The 17244-nt window shown below is 39.3% G+C and overlaps 3 protein-coding genes across 3 annotated transcripts; all 3 read right to left on the reverse strand.

The window, feature by feature from the left end:
• Positions 1 to 10159: 10159 nt before the first annotated feature.
• LOC101155571 (histone H2B 1/2) lies at positions 10160 to 10598 on the reverse strand. The gene has a single exon (XM_004065471.4). The coding sequence runs from the start codon at positions 10581 to 10583 to the stop codon at positions 10209 to 10211; it is 375 nt and encodes a 124-aa protein (XP_004065519.1). The 5' UTR covers positions 10584 to 10598; the 3' UTR covers positions 10160 to 10208.
• Positions 10599 to 12041: 1443 nt separating this feature from the next.
• Positions 12042 to 12492, reverse strand: LOC101155824 (histone H4). The gene has a single exon (XM_004065472.4). The coding sequence runs from the start codon at positions 12462 to 12464 to the stop codon at positions 12153 to 12155; it is 312 nt and encodes a 103-aa protein (XP_004065520.1). The 5' UTR covers positions 12465 to 12492; the 3' UTR covers positions 12042 to 12152.
• Positions 12493 to 15173: 2681 nt separating this feature from the next.
• On the reverse strand, positions 15174 to 16020 carry LOC110015784 (histone H1-like). The gene has a single exon (XM_020706802.2). The coding sequence runs from the start codon at positions 15993 to 15995 to the stop codon at positions 15387 to 15389; it is 609 nt and encodes a 202-aa protein (XP_020562461.2). The 5' UTR covers positions 15996 to 16020; the 3' UTR covers positions 15174 to 15386.
• Between the last annotated feature and the right edge of the window lie 1224 nt (positions 16021 to 17244).

The following is a 17244-nucleotide window of genomic DNA, read 5'->3' on the forward strand; positions in this document are numbered from 1 at the left end:
TTTTAAGAAATAGTGCTAGATATTTGGCCAGATATTGTTGTGTAAGGGATCATTTTGATGACAACACAAAATAGTGACAAACACACAACAACCTTCATGACTAGTTTGAGACAAATGGAGAAAAGAGGAACACTATCATCAGAGTCTTCCTCACTCTTCTTCTAGCTCCTTCCATTTCTGATGGACACAGGTGAACTCACCTGCTGCCTGTCACAGCACACCTGAGTGCTGCGTGTTCAGATCAGCACACGTGTGCTTCCACACAGTGTGGATGTGAGTTTCCAGTTTGGGTATTTGTGAGGTCATTGGCAATCCGGGGCTCTGTAATAACAAGGAAGAAACCTCACAATCCGTTTGTGTTGAAATGTTTGTTCAGTTTGACAAATCACTGTGTGTAACGCTTTGCAAAAGGAGTCATGCAGGCGTTGTGTGTCACGTTGTGCAAATCTGTGGTTCTGTTTTGCACCTTGGTGTAAAATTTTGTAACTCATGTGAATGTTTTTTTTAGAGTGTAAACAATCGTAAAAAACTGCAAAAAAGGCATTTCCTGTAAAAATCTGACATTTTCAAAAAGAACCTCAGCAGTTTTTGAATGTTTGTTTCCAGTGACTCATAAGGGAAGAACTTCAGAACCTGGAGTCTACAGAACCTTCAGTCAGGAACCCCTCACTTGTGTTTCAGTGAAAACCTTTCAGCATCTGCAGTTGAAGAGCAGATTCCAGTTTTCTGTCAGACATGAGGCGCTTTTACTTTGAAAAGCTCCTGTTTTTATGGATGCAGTTCTGCTTTTCACCCTCTGGGTTCTCGATCACAAACTGAAAACTTCTGGACTCGCTGATGCTGTTTGCAAACAGATTTGAATCGTTCTGACCTGCAGATGGTCAGAGTCTTGGTCTCTGATAAACTCAATACGCAGACGATATTGATCTATTATTGATCTGATCGGTTCAAATCATGGATGATGTCACAGATCAGACATGGAACACGTGGTTTGCTGAGGTGAACATTTTTTAGAATCTGAGTTGGATTTTGAGTTGTAGGAAGAAGGACGTTCCTTCTGTCACTTTGGATTCTGAGGTCCAAATGGTGGATGAATGTACGTTTTTGGAGGTCTGAAGATCTGAGCTCAAACACAATCCAGACGTTCAAAAGTCTCTTAGAGAAACCAAAGTGATCTTCTGATCCTTTCTGGTGATGAGAGTCTCTCCTCTGTTTCTGTGTGGTTTAGGAAAGGAAACAGAGACAGAGATGTCCGCTCTGCTCTCAGGACATCCTGGTCCTGGAGGAGATTGACAGATCTGGACTTTTAACGGGAGCTTTCCAGATCTTCAGAGACTCCTCTGGACTCCCTGCTACAGAGATCTCCTGCCCTCGGGAAGTCAGGAGATCTCTGTAGCCGGGAGTCACGTCATGTCAGACGTTTCTCTCCATGAGCTGTGATGACCTTTAATGATTTTCTTTGATGCAGCTCAGATCTTTTCCTAAATTCAGAGTTCCTGTTGTTTCTTTGTGTTCAGGGTGCTGGATGTGAGGCGTCCCGGTTTCACCTGCTGCCTCCTGACAGGTGGAGGGAGGCTCGGTGAGCGGGGTCATGTTGTGTCTCTGTTTGTGTTTTGTCTGTTTACACGATGACATCATGAAAGGGCTTTGGAACTGAGCTATTTAATAAAAATAGTGGATTTGTCATGGTGCCTATGGCAGCTCTCCTCCCCCTCCCCTCTCTGCTCTGTTCCTGATCATCAGCAGCTGTGGACACTCAGCTCATCAGCTCCAGTCCTTCTTAGGGAGATCCAGATCCACCATTCATTGCCAGCTCATTGCTCCTCTACAGTACTAGTCTGGTCGCCCATGTATCTCGTTCATGTTATACGCCTTGCCTTCAGGAATTACCATCCACAAGTGTCCACCTGTGTTCCAGCTCCAGAGCTCTCCCCACGCCACGACTGCTGATTGACGGCCTCCACGTCAAGTTCTCCAAGTCCGTTCTCTGCCGAGTCCCTCCAGCCACGCCACAGCCGAGCATCCCTTTCCTCATCGCTCCTCTCTTCCACTGGACTCCACTTCACCAATCTTTGTTGGAAACTCATCCAGGAATAATAAATCTTCTAACTTACCTTCTCGTTCTCCTGTGCTCCTTCTGGGTTCCAGCGTCTGGGTCTGCCTCGTTTTCATGACAGGATTAGATTTATCTGTTCTTTTCCAGAAGCTCAAAGTTCTTCCAATGTGTCCATCATGTGACCATTCATTCATTCTTGGTGATGATGGTAGCTACTGATGTAGCCACAGCTGCCCTGGGGCAGACTGAAAGAGGCGTGGCTGCCAGTTGGCGCCTACGGCCTCTCTGACCATCACCGGGACATTCATCCACCAGTGGAGACACACTGGAGGCAGGGGGGTGAAGTGTCTTGAACAAAGGACACGACGACGGTGGACTGTGGGGAGCGGACTGGCGACCTGCTGGACCGTCTGAGCCACTGCTGCCCGTGAACCAGGTTCTCCTTCAGATCCAGAGCAGCTAAACTGTTCTCTGAAATGCAGTCGGACTGCTCCTGATCAGCTGACTGTTGCGAAACTTGCAGCTTCATCTCTGAATTCATGTGTGACGCAGGACGGCACCTCAGGTCTGTGCAGAACCAACGGAAGAAACCATTCTTTAGAAAATGTTTGTCAGAGAACACAGCCAGACTTTCATGGTTCATCGGTCATGCAGTGACAGGATTGTGGTCAGAAATACTCGTCTGCGTTTTCAGATGAAGGGATCAGCAGACCGTCTCAGCTCTGTTGGGTTATTTTTGGATTTGTTTTCCAGAACTGGAAAGTTTAGAACCTTCAAACTGATTCCCATCTTCATTCCTCCTGCATGATGTGACGACAGACGTTTCAGTGAGTTTGTTCTGTTGACACAGAGATTTGGCGAAAGGACTCAGAAAACAAACCTACGAAAACAGATTTCTGGATTTCTGTTCAATCGTGTCTTCTTTTTATCCAAATATTTTACAGAACTCTGGCCACTTGGATGAAGGCGGGGGACGTCCTGGACAGGTTGCCAGTCTGTCTCAGGGCCACAATCACACTCATACAGTCTCACATTCAGACCCAGAGACAATTTAGAGGAACCGATGAACCTGTGAAGCATGTTTTTGGACGGTGGGAGGAAGCAGCAGAAAACCCACACATGCAGGGGGAGAACATGCTATCCTACTTTAAAATAACCTCATCTAGAAGGTTTTCACTGAGATCTCTTTCATGTCTAAAAACTGGTTAGAAGAAGTGACAAAAATGAGCCAAATGCCCCATTGCTTCCTGGGATACCATGTCCCATACATGAAGGATAGACTGCAGTTTTTAAAGTAACTATAAGTTACAGAGTAACTGGACTTGTAAAGTATCCGTGTCACACTGACTGCTACCTCATCAAGATCAAATGTATCCACAAACACGACACATGGAGTTTTTAAAATATCCCAGAATAACAATCAGACGTGATCAGACCTTCATCAACCATTAATTTAACAAACTATTTATCAGGGATTATCGTTTACACGAGAGATACTAGCTATAGAATAAAAATGAGATTAATGTGATAAAAATGACCACGCTAAATAATCTGTAATTAATCACAATTAGGGAAATAATTTGACACCCCTGATGAAACAAATGTATTTAATACACATTAGTACTACTTGTGGAAAAAAACAGTTTTATTTTTATTTATTGGCTACAGGAACAAGACATTAATAAACATTCCTGTCATTATGTCAGAGTTAGCCTAAGGACTATTTTTCATCTATAGATGTTAAAATCTCCCTGAAAGATCAAAATAAGATTACATATTTACATCACATTACTTACATATATCAAACAATACATTCAGTAAAACTAGCAGTTCACCTAAGAGTAAATTAGCAATAAAAAAAATGAAATCTATTAAATGTGCTAATCTGTTATCCACTTACTCTCTAGGATCAAATGAAGGTCCAGCTGCCACATTTTCTTTTGAAATTAGTGTCTATTTTTTGAAGGGTTTCAAGGTTATTTTAAATGTGTAGTTTTACAAGCCACCTCTAGATGGCGCTCAAAATATGTTAGAAAATCGGAGTAGAAAAAGAGAAACAAGAGCACGAAGTTTTTTTTTTTATTGAACTTCAAACAAAAATAGACATGGCTACAACAGAAAGAAACAAAGAAGAATAAAATACAAATAAAAGAATAAGAAACATTAAAAGTGTAGTTTACAACACTAGGGATTGTCAAACAACATGTGATCTTCAATGAAAATAGACAGTTTTATTGCATTTTTGTTTTTTATTAATTTCAGAGATTTAAAATATAAACTGATTTCTTTATGAAATTTATTGAATATTGGTTTGATTTTTAAGAATCTGCTCTTATGAATGAAACATTTCCCAGATATTAATAAAGTATTGAATGTCAAGTCGAATAGATTATCACCAGAAACGACTCCATATAATATCACTTCAAATCAAATCAAACTTTATTTATAAAGCACTTTCATTTAAAAATATAGCACAAAGTGTTTTACATTAAAACACAACAAAATATAAAAAATAATGATTAAAATACAAAAGCCCAAAAATTTAAAAAATAAAATAAAATAGGGTCCCCCTCCCCGTACCTAGCCCCCCACTCCTTTCACACCTCCCACCCCTTAAGTGATGGCAATGGACAATGAGAAATAGGCTGAGCACAAAAACAGGATGCTGGAAACGCTGATAATTGGAACCTCCCCCTCCGTGAACAGCCGCATAGACAGCCAAATGCAGCATCACAGGCGGGGACCGCTCCACCACAGCTAAGCGGTGATGCAGGTCCCCATCCAGAGCCGCAGTGGCTGAACAGCCGCCGACCCAGAGGGAGAGGTTCCAGCTGAGGAAGCACCGGAAATAAAAATGAATAAAAATGAGAATAAACAAGTAAACATATTGATAAAAACAATAAAACATTGAAATAAGGTAAATTAAATAAACGCGTTAAAAATCAGGTTCAAGTTCATAAAACAAGATAAAATGGATAAATAAATAAATAAAATAAAAATAAAAAGTACGTATAAATAAATAACTGAATAAATACATAAAAGCAGTAAAGCATTAGCTAAAAGCCAGGTTAAACAGATGGTTCTTGAGCCTTTTCCTAAAAGCATTAATGCTCTCTGCGGCTCTCAGGTCCTCTGGCAGACTGTTCCATAAACGGTGACCATAGTGCTGAAACGCAGCCTCTCTGTAGGTTTTAGTTTTTACAAATGGAATGGTTAACAGACCAGAGCCAGAGGATCTCAGGGTCCGCGAGGGTTCATATCTTACTAAAAAGTCTGATAAATAAGAAGGGGCAAGACCGTTAAGACATTTAAAAACGGTTAAAAGTATCTTAAAATCAGTCCTGAAGCATATGGGGAGCCAATGCAGGGATTTTAAAATTTAAGTGTTTTGTAATTGAATAGAAATAGGAAAAGGAAACTTTGAGGAGCACCAACAAAAAAAATCCTCCCAAAAACTGTAAACATATTCACATTTCAATATACAATATACAATAAATTTCACATTCAAAATACAGATGATCCAGTGATTCTATATTTATGTCACAGAAACAACAGTTATTTTCTGGAAAACCAAAACATATGTGTAATAGTTCCTTGTATGGATAAACTGCATTATTTTAAAATGGATTTCTTTGTATTTTGGAAAAATGGGATGTTTAGTAAACTGAGATCTTAAGTGTCTTATTTCCTCTTTTGTGTAACTCTGTGACATAGAATGATGTTTGTTTGTTTGTTGGAAACAGTTCTCAGATCGTATAAATGAGTTCTATAGTTTTGAGTTAAGCGGTCGACCATCAAACAACAGAGATGGAAGCTGGACTTGAACATCATGAACCAGACTGGAGGACATTTGGACCAAAGTCTGAGGCTTTGATCACATTGTTGGATTGTTTTCTATCATTTAATTTAAATTTACTGGAAAAAGTTTCAAATGAGATAATGTTTCCATTATCATTCATAATATGTATTAATGACCAAATACTGTCATCAATCCAATGTTTGTAAAATATTGATTTGTTCCTACATAAAATATCCCAACAGTTCCATATGGAGTATTGTGTGGACTACAGTTATGTTTGTAGAGGAGTTTCCATACAGTAACAGCTGCTGATGATGAGTAGAAAGTTTAATAGGAAGTTTTCTGTAATCAAAATCACATTTTAGGAGGAGAGAAGATGTTTGAAGGAATATGAAACCAAATATTTCTCCCATTTTGCAGAAAAAACTTAAGCCAGTTCATTTGAATCATAGCATCCAAACTTTCTAAGTCTGAGGCTTTAAGTCCACCTTCACTGTAATCCTGAATTATTGTTCTTTTTTTATGGAATTAATTTTGTTTTTCCAGATGAAGTTGAAATTGTTCGGGTTTATTGCTTTCCTATGCTGGATATATGAATCTGGATCATCATTCTAATTTAGTGAGAAACACTCTGAATAGAAATGTCTCGCTGTGACCAGATGTTTACATTAACTTACATTTTTCTAAAGTTTTCCATAAGTTCATTTCCTCCATTGTTTTACTGTCTTTGGTGATCTGAACTAAATATATTTCACAGCAGTCCTAACAGGAATGTTATGAAGGACTGACTGATCAGAATGGAGAACTGGCAACAATTCACATTTGCTGAGATTCAGTTTGAAACCAGATTCTTTAGAGAAGAAATCCAGGTTCTGAATGATGTCAGGTGTTTGATGACTGTCCTTCATGAATGTGGGCGTGTCGTCTGCCAGCTGAGTCATCAATAACTGTTCTCCCAGAACATTGAGTTTACAGAAACCAGAGTTATTTAGAAGTATTGATAACATTTCTGTTGCTGTTATAAAAAGTAATGGTGAGATTCTATCTATTCTAACAAATTCCTTTGTTAATTAAAAACCTGGGAGAAATGCCGTTTGGTAAAATAACGACACTGTTTGTATCATTATAGATTGTTTGAACAAAACTTATGAAATTAGGTCCAAATCCAAATAATTCTAAAGTCTGAAACATGAATTTGTGTTCAAGAAGTCTAAAAATAAAATGAAGCCATCATCTTCAATGAACTGATTATAGTCAATCAGATCCAGAACTAACCGGATATTATTGTGAATTGATCGTCTTTAAAAACCCTGATTGTGTGTCTGAGATGATCTGATTCAGTCCTGTTTATAATCCAGATGCAGAAATGTTGGTTATGATTTTCTAATCACTGTAGATGAGGGATGTTGGTCTGAAATGATCCATCAGTCTTGCGTCTTTTCCAGCTTTAGGAATCGGGTGACGGCGCCCGGCTTCATGGCGGTTGGAAGGATCATTTCCTTTATGACCAACAGAAACTGCTCTTTCAAGTGTTTCCAGAAATGTCTGTCAAAGTTAACAGTCAGCCCATCAGATCCTGGAGATTTAACTACAGCTAAACCTCTCATGGCTTTTTCTGCTTCTTCCATAGAGATTTCTGCTTCAAAGTTTTCATCCACTTTAGGAGCCAAATCCTTGATGTGATTAAAGAAGCGATCAGCATCCTGACATGAATAAGAGGAAGAGAACAGCCCTACTGTAAAACTGGAACATTTCTCTCTTCATTTCCTCCATATTTGTACTTTTCCTGCCAGTAATCTGTGAACAGCATTCTTCTCTTGTCGCCTTTTTTCCCGTCTACAGCAGTAAACTGAACTTTTCTCTCCCTCTTCAACCCATTTAGCTCTGGATCTAATAAAATCCCCTTGGCTTTAGAGACGTACACGTTATCCAGTGAGGTTTGCAGGAATGCAGGTCTCTGTTTCTCACCGTCACTCAATAGAGATTTACAACAAAGAGAGTTCATTTCTCTGATCATTTCCATTTCTTTTTGTTTACCATCTCTACTCAATCTTTTGCTGTGAGTTATGGAAATCTGTTTGCTTTGAATCTGAAAAACTCCCATTTGTCCCTCTGAGAGGTGAACTGTCTGTCGTTAGTTATCCTCAGGATTTCATTCATAATGGCCTGAGAAGAAACTTCATCCTCTAAAAGACTAGAGTTGAATTTTTAGCATTATTGCATAATGAGCTTCATCATGGAATGGTCTGTTAATGGTGCAACAGAAATATTAGCTATTGATGTAAAATTCTGTTGATTTTCATTTGTCAACCAAAAATCTGGATGTAGCAGATCCATCTGGTTTAACCCAAGTGAACATTAGGATTATCATCAGAAACATTGAAATCTCTACATAAATGAAGAAGAACTGGATTATGATGGTTTTGAAACGCTGAAGGAAATCTGTCACGGTATTCATCTTCCACCATATTGAAATCACCTCCAATGATGAGATTATTGTTAGGATATCTTTGGTTTTGCTCTTTAACAGAATTTGTAAATATGAAAACAGGATTTTGTTTTGTGCTGCAGATTTGTATCCAGATACATTTCCCAGAATAACAATTTGATCAAATTAACCAGTGACCAGAACCATCTCTGTTTGTTACTAGAAGCTTGCCAGAAAAATAATTCAGTAATATAGCGCCCCCTGCTGGCCGGTTGGTGCCATGAGAAAAAAGGATTTTATCTCCTCACTGATTGGACCAAAACTTTCCATCATCCTCATCAGTGAGTTTCTTCTAAACAACAACATTTAACTTTTTAGCTTTTGCAAAACAAAAAAGTGACTTTCTTTTAACAGAATCCCAAACACCCCTAGTATTTAGTGAAATAAAAGATCACACAGAACTTAAAGACAGAAATAAAACAAAAAAAAGGATGTAAACAGAAAAAATGAGAAAATTTAAGATAAAAGAAGCTGGTGTCTTAAATTAAAGGTTAGCTGTGCCCCAAACTATTTATTAAACATGAAACTGAGAATTTTAACATTAGATGGTGATTTTTACTAAAATGTTTAACTGGAAAATAATAGAAATTGTTGTTACAAATTATAGAAACAGTGGTTAAGACCTTTCACATCTTAGAAAAAATACTGTTGTTAATAGAAGATAAGATACAAAAAATAAAAAGGATAAAATACTCAACTTAGATTTGCTCTATTATGTGAACAAAGTGACTTAAATGTTAAACCTTAGAATAACTAGAGTAAAAAAAAACTACAAATCTAATAATAAAACAATATGAACTCTTTAATGCAAAATAGGTAGGCCACCTCCCTGTAAACATCTCACTTCACAGTGACTCTAGTCCCGTTGATGGATCCCACATGGCCCCCCATGGTAGACGTTCCTCCCTTCTTCCCGCTCCATCTCCATCAGACGGCTGCTCGAGCTTCTCGGAAGTGGATCCTCAGGTCTCTGCAGGTCTTGGTGATCTTCCTGAAAGCGTCTCTATGGCGCCTCGTGATTAACTGCAGGATCACCTGGCATGTCTTCCTTCCTCCCTCCTCCCCAGTGGATGAACCGTGTCCACCGTCGTGTCCATCACGTCTGTCCACTGCGGTGCGGTTTTGGACAAGATTTCATCCACAGATTCTCTGATGTTCTCCTCATCTTTTTCTTTCAGACCATGAATTTTAAAGATCCATCTTCGTTTATATCTTTCCAGATCTTCAACTTTTTCCTTCAGTTCTTGGTTCTCCTTCACAACCCGTGGTTCTTCTCTTTCCATCGTTGTGATCTTTGTCTTGCAGTCTTATTTCATCTCAACCAGCCGCAGGATGTTGGCCACCATGATTGTTGACAATCACGGAATAGAAAATGAAAGTTCAAAACGAGTCTCCCCTTATCCTGCATGATTGACCAAATAGAAAAATAAAATACGTTTTCACTTGGTACTGAAATTGTGGTTTTGTGAGAAATACGGTTCGTGACATGAAAGGGAATTTACTTTTATATCTAGCACATCGCAAAAGTTAAGATACCAATAAATGGTTACCTTATGTGCTAAAAACCTTATGGCAGCTTGCTCTATTTAATCAAATGAATCCCTTTATGGATGCTTTTTTTGTGTTAGATGTTCGCCTCCTATGTAAACGAGTCATTGGGAGTTTAACATAAGTTAGAGTCCTATGTTGCAGTAAAATAGGTTTTTGGTCATTTCTCCACAGTTTCCCCTCATATCCTGCAGCCCTAACCTACAGATTATGTTTTGCACATAATAAAGCAAGTCTAAATGTGGAACATCAGCTCTTCAGATCAGGTGTGTGGCTCTGAAAAGAGCCGTTGGTTTGCGTGGATCACATGGGTCCGTTTACTTGGAGCTGGTGTACTTGGTGACGGCCTTGGTGCCCTCGGACACGGCGTGCTTGGCCAGCTCCCCGGGCAGCAGGAGGCGCACGGCGGTCTGGATCTCCCTGGAGGTGATGGTGGAGCGCTTGTTGTAGTGAGCCAGACGAGACGCCTCGGAGGCGATGCGCTCGAAGATGTCGTTGACGAACGAGTTCATGATGCTCATGGCCTTGGAGGAGATGCCGGTGTCGGGGTGGACCTGCTTCAGCACCTTGTACACGTAGATGGCGTAGCTCTCCTTCCTGGTCTTTCTCTTCTTCTTGCCTCCTTTGCCGGCGGTCTTGGTCACGGCTTTCTTGGAGCCCTTCTTGGGGGCAGACTTGGCTGGTTCAGGCATGATTCCACTTCAGTGTCTGAACGAAGATGAGGCCGCTTATAGAACAGAGGCTGACTATATACAAACTGTGTGTAAATTATACTGTGTCGTTCCCCGTTCATGATTGGCTGAACTGCTGTGTCGTTGCAGCGTGGTCATTTCTACAAGTCGCAGTGAAATGGGCGTATTTCAGCAAGTCCCAAAACATTAAATGTGCTAGTGGATGACTGTGTCACTGAAAAGGTTACAAAATTAGTTAATTTTTGGTTTAAAGGAAGAAATACCTTTGGTTGAAAATTGTGTTATTAAAATGTGTAAATTGTGTTTTATTTGATTTCATGCTGTGTAGTACTAAGTTAAATTGCAATCTTTTATGAAGTTGTGTAAAATGCTAATAACGCCAGAGATCCTGAGAACTCGCGGGATTTGATATTGGGCTGAGGAGTTTATTCTCACATCATAATAGACTTTGAACCAAGATCCATGCAAAAAGGCAGCTTGGAAAAGGAGTCAACCAGCTGTGAGAAGTTGTATACAGACTGGTAATTCATCAAAGACCTCCGAAGTGACAGGCAGCCACGAAGTGGTTAACTTGTTATATATTTTCTGGTAAAACTGAAAATGTCAAGTCTAACGGTTTTTGTACAACTCTGTTCTGTAGTTTTCACGGCGTTACATGGAATGAAGACATGAAAACGCGCCTGTTCTCGAGAACACCGTGTCCAGCATTGTCATTGAGGAGGAACAGTGAAGAAAACTCTACAGGTGACTTTACAGTGATCAGAAGATCATTAAAAATAAAAGCTAAACATTGAAAGCCAAGTAAACTTTTAACACTGTAAAGGAAAAATTGCTGAAATTATCAAAAAATAATTCCAGAAAACATAAAAACGCTGTTTGGCTTTTCTCAGTCTTCAAGTCAGCCATAGTTTGTGAAAAAAAAAATGAATCTGTCCAATGACTTTCTTTAATGATGAAACTGAAACATTTTTGGTGAATGGCTACAGGACAAAGTCCATTGGGGCCAATACGGGTCATGTTTTTATTGGTTGTGGAATCCAAGTCGTGATTTATAGACAGCTTATGTTATTATACATCGTGTTCGAATGAGTCTTTTTAATACACCCACGTTTGAAAAACGGTAACATTCGAGTTTTAACCATCCAAATAAAAATAAAAGGACCTCAGGAAGACTGAGATAATGTAGTGGAAGCTACTTTGGCACCCAAATAGACTTTATGAAATATGAATTGGCTGGAATGACGTTTTAGTGTAAGTCTTCATGTTAGAAATTTCTACTGCACGTTCTATGCCTCCATTCTTAAATTAACAAATATACAAAAGATAAGATGGACGCTCATTTGGCACCCGACAAGACTTCAAATAGGAATTGACTCAAGTTACGTTGCAGTGGACGGACCAGCTTATAATATTCATTATGCTTAGCGTATGACAAACTTCCAAGTGCTTTTAAGTTCATGACTATTCTTCAATTTAAATATGATATGTAATCGTAGATTCTCTGCTCTAGAGAGAAGTTGGTGGCCCTTAAAAGGGCCTTTTGTTGTCTGCAGCCAGCGGATCAGTGATTTAACCTCCGAATCCGTACAGAGTGCGTCCCTGTCTCTTCAGAGCGTACACCACATCCATGGCGGTCACGGTCTTCCTCTTGGCGTGCTCGGTGTAGGTGACGGCATCACGGATCACGTTCTCCAGGAAAACCTTCAGAACACCGCGGGTCTCCTCGTAGATCAGACCGGAGATACGCTTCACTCCTCCACGACGAGCCAGACGGCGGATCGCAGGTTTGGTGATTCCCTGGATGTTATCACGGAGGACTTTACGGTGACGCTTGGCGCCTCCTTTGCCGAGTCCTTTCCCGCCTTTTCCTCTTCCACTCATTGTTCAAATATTCGGAACAAAGTCTCAAGTGATGCTCATGGCAAAGTTCTCTGCAGTATATAGTTCATCTGAGGACCTCTTAGAAGACAAATGACTAACTTCTTCTACGTATTTTTGTCTCCTTCCCCCAGGTCCCGTTTTTCAGTACATGTGCGCCTCCAGGTGGTCAACAAGAGAAATGCAAGACAAATTCTGACATAAACAACAACATGAACTCAATTAGGAGTCATTTGGAGCTCTGGGGCCTGTTGCACAAAAGTAGAATTAAGACATCCGGGATAAATGACTGAGCTGAACTCAATGAATCCAAAACATGTGCGTCCAGGCTTAATTGGTTGCACAAAGACCAAGCCAGGATGAGCAGACACGGATTCATCAAGCCAGGTGTAACCAATCCTGGATAGGTGCGCGCTCACGGCTCACTCAAATAGACCCCTCCACAGATCATAGATAAACTGATTTACCATGGCAACTAGAGCCTCGTACCTTTCCCCGTCGGAAGCACAAATCCTCATGGAGGCATACGAGGAGGTAAAAGATATAATTAAGAAGAAAGGCAACACCGCCACAGTGATAAAGCACACTCAAGATTTTTTTAAATTAAATTACCAGCCAATTAATTTTATGAAAATGTAACTTGTCATTTCAACCAGAAAATGTTATGTTTGTTAATCTTACGTGAATGAATCATGTCGATCGTACATAAAAATAATCCATTTAAAAGTTACTAATTTCAATCATGTTGATCCAACATGATACCATTAAATTGGATACATTAGTAATCGCAAGGAATTGTGGGATTGCATTTTCTTTGTCTATCTGGGCAGATTGGGGTCTAAGTGTGAGTTTTTGTCCATGGGTTTTATTGTCTAGCTGTTTTACTCTGTTTTAACTAGTGATTTAAACTGATATGTTTATTTCTTTTCTGCACCATGAGTTAGAGTTTGGTAGAGGATGATGATCCACCCCCTTGTGCGGAAAAATGTTCATGTAACATAAAACAGAATTCGCGTTATTTGAACTCCTGTCTTGTGATGTGGGACATTACTATGTATTTCATGTCTTTGATGTGAAAATTAAAAGACCCATTGGAAAACATTATCAATGTCAGATGTATAAATAACATTAAAGCAAAAATAAAGTTATATCAACATAAATTTAATTTGAATAAACTTAATTTAATGAGGTGTGACCAATTGAAGTGATTCAGTTAAATTGGATCAACTTTTTTCTTTTTAGAGTGAGCAACAATATTAATTTAAAGTTGGGTCCAACTGCAGTATTTAGATTGAATCAACTTAAATTTATTAGTTTGAACCTAAGTACATTAAGGAGGACCAATATGATTCATTGTTCTTCAAGTAACGCTGTCTAATCATGTGGAAATTATTTCCATAATTTTCTTATGTTCATTCAAAGTTAACCTTTTTTTGAGTGTAGTTTACCTGCTTTAATTTGTCCTTATTCAATAAAGGAACATCATGTTACACATTGTGTTTTAAATGGAATGTGTATTATTTTATATGACAGAGTACTAGGGCCCACTAAGGAAAAAAGGATAAAGTCATAAATTTATGAGGCTGGTTCTTTCTGCAGAAAAGCCACGTATTCTTTTTACAGTTTTGATAGTGATACTTCCTATTCTGGCACATCAGCATGTCTTCGTTTATGAAACTATACTGAAGCACAATTTCACCAAATGCCCCACATCTGTCATTTTAACAACTGTCCTCCTTTAAAACAACTGGTTACAATATTATGACTTGTCTTTTTTTCCCCTCTGTGGCCCTAATATTCTTTTATTTTACATATAGCCTTATAGTCTATGGGAAACTGTAAATTATGTAATGATAGCAACATCATCTAAAACTAGTCTAGTTTTAGATATAACTAGTCTAGTTATATGTGATAACAATGTATAGTGAGCAGTGAAATAACTATTGGTTTCCATTTGTGGCGACTGCTGACTGACATTAGGGATGAGATTAAATAGATCCTGGAATTTAGCCTGGTCTGGAGCAGGCTAGCTCCACAGAATAAATCTCCATGGTAACTTATCCCATAACATATCCTCCTGCCCCCTATCCAGCTTTAGTGCAACCGGATTGGGGATCAATTGAGCCAGGATCACCAAGATATCCTGGCTTAATCCCTTATCCTACTTTTGTGCAACAGGCTGTACAATAATGTATAACAATATAACATCCACTTAAACAAACAAAACCTTTAACATGTTAAAGTCACAAGAAGCCAATAATGCACATTTAAATTTAGTAATAAAGCCGATTTAACTTTGCCTCTTCTGATATTTTGAATATAATATAAATTTGAATAACTGTAAAGAACATTTACTTGAACTTTGTCTTTTGCAGTTGCGAACAGTAACCTCTTTAAATTCTAATAAATTAATGTATCCTGATGAAGTGGACATCATATATAAAAGTGTATTGTGAAGATGTGAAACATAAACTAACTTTTTTTTAATCTAAGTGTAATTTTAAATATAAATGCTAGTTCCACAGCAGTCCTTTATAGCTTGAGTTTGTCATTTTCTCCCAAACTTTTCACAAACACTTTTGAACTGTAATGTCTTGTTTGGGTATTTGTGATTTGCTGTAATTTATTTGTGGTCTAATGATGAAATAATCCACATTTATACATTAGTTGTAGTCTATTTAGTTATGTTTTAACGACTGCTGAACCTTTTTAGTTAATTCTTTGTTCCTTTTTGTGATTGTGCCCTTAAGTTTGTTATCAACCTAATATCTCATAATTTGCACTGATTCGTTCATATATTAATAAGTGAAGTGAAGCTGGTTTTAGTGTTGAGTGTTTTCTTGAATCAGAGGAATGAGCTGCTGACAGGAGAAGTGGTGGCTCTTAGAAGAGCCTTTGTTTCTACAGAATTCTGAGGATGTTTCTTCACTTCTTCTTGGCTGCTGTCTTCTTGACTTTGGGCTTGGCTGCCTTCTTAGCGGGAGCTTTCTTGGCTGCGGGGGCTTTCTTCACCGCCTTCTTGGGGCTCTTTTTGGGGCTCTTGGTGGCCTTCTTGGGGCTCTTGGCTGCTTTCTTGGGCGCTGCTGCGGGCTTCTTCACCTTCTTGGGAGACTTCTTAGCAGCTGCGGGCTTCTTGGCTGCTGCCTTGGGCTTCTTAGCCGCTGCGGGTTTCTTGGCGGCGGGCTTCTTGGCTTTAGGAGCGGCTTTCTTAGCTGCAGGCTTCGTGCTTTCGGTCGTCTTGCTCATCTTGAAGGAGCCGGCAGCGCCGGTGCCCTTGGTGTGGACCAGAGTCCCCTTGGTCAGCAGGCTCTTGATGGCGGTGTTGACGCGGGCTTTGTTCTTGTCCACATCGTAGCCTCCGGCCGCCAGAGCCTTCTTCAGGGCGGCGGCAGACACGCCGCTGCGCTCCTTGGAAGCGGCCACCGTTTTGACGATCAGCTCGCTGACGCTGGGACCGGCCTTCTTCGGCTTGGAAGTCTTCTTCTTGGCGGCTTTGGCCGGAGCGGCGGCGGGAGCTGGAGCTACTTCTGCCATGTTTGTTTTACTGTCTGGTCTGTCGCTGATCATCGATCCTAACTGAGTTTGAAAAAGTCTGAGCGCTGACGCTGAACTTAAACACACCATGAGAACCGTGGAGACTCAAGTAGAGGCAGCTCGCAGGCGCGTGCAGGCGGAATGGCGGAACTTGTGTTTTCTTCAGCGAGATAAAAGAGTAAATAATCGGTTTTGGAACCAGTGGCGGTTCTACCCTGAATTACTCCCCGGGCGAGACCCTCCCCAGGCGCCCCCCCCCCCCCATAGTCACAACAGAACTTTGTTTGTCTTTGTCAACTGACATGTTATATTGTCATTGAAATTAAGAAGTGGATACAAAAGATGTCAGAATTCTGAACAGCATTATAATAGTTATCAGAACACAAAAATAAAAGACCATAAGCATGGCAAAAATACAGTTAGCTAAGAAATATTAAATCAATATTAAATAAATAATATAAAATAAATATTTTAAAAACATTTATGAATTGGAAATTTAAATTGTCATGTTCTATATCGATCTCTACTTCAGAGAAGAAAAATTAGCTCATATTTTCCGTCTTCAATCCTTTGATTGGAAAATTTTCAGTTATGACCTGTTGAATTATGTTTTGTCCCCATAGATTTGCAGTAAATGGTAAATATTCATTTTTAAAACTACCTTCAGATTTATGGAAATTCTATTGGCTAAAAATATAATCCCACATTTGTAAAACAAATAAAAAATAAACTTCATATGCAGGCTCAAAATTAACCCCTAAATCCCCAGTTAAATGTCAAAAAAACATTGGGAAAACGTTTAGGCTGCCACAAACGATTATTAAATTTAAGACCAATCTCAAATTATTTGCCCCATTAGCATCTTATGGCAGCAGCAGCATGCTGTGTAACCATCACAGCTTTTTTAACATTATGAACTAGTATACAACAGCAAAACCCAACAAAACCGTTGTGTTACAGCAGAGCAGACAGACACATGAATCATAACTAATGTTACAAGTTAAGGCAGAGCAAATTTTTAAGAATAAAATCCAAAAAAAAAAAAAAAAATGACGCTATTTGCAACATTTGGGCCTACTTCAGTGTTGGTCATCGACCAAAATAAAGTTTTCATCGGCAACGTTGTTGTAGGGCAGGTAGCATTAGAATTTAGAAAAGACATGCATCAAGCTGTGAGGACTTACCCTTTTCTTTATCTCTTTTCTCCTCTTCTTCTTTTCTTTTCTTTCTAAATTGGGCACCAGATGGC

Source organism: Oryzias latipes, chromosome 1, assembly GCF_002234675.1.
Source record: "Oryzias latipes chromosome 1, ASM223467v1".
Lineage (NCBI taxonomy): Eukaryota > Metazoa > Chordata > Actinopteri > Beloniformes > Adrianichthyidae > Oryzias > Oryzias latipes.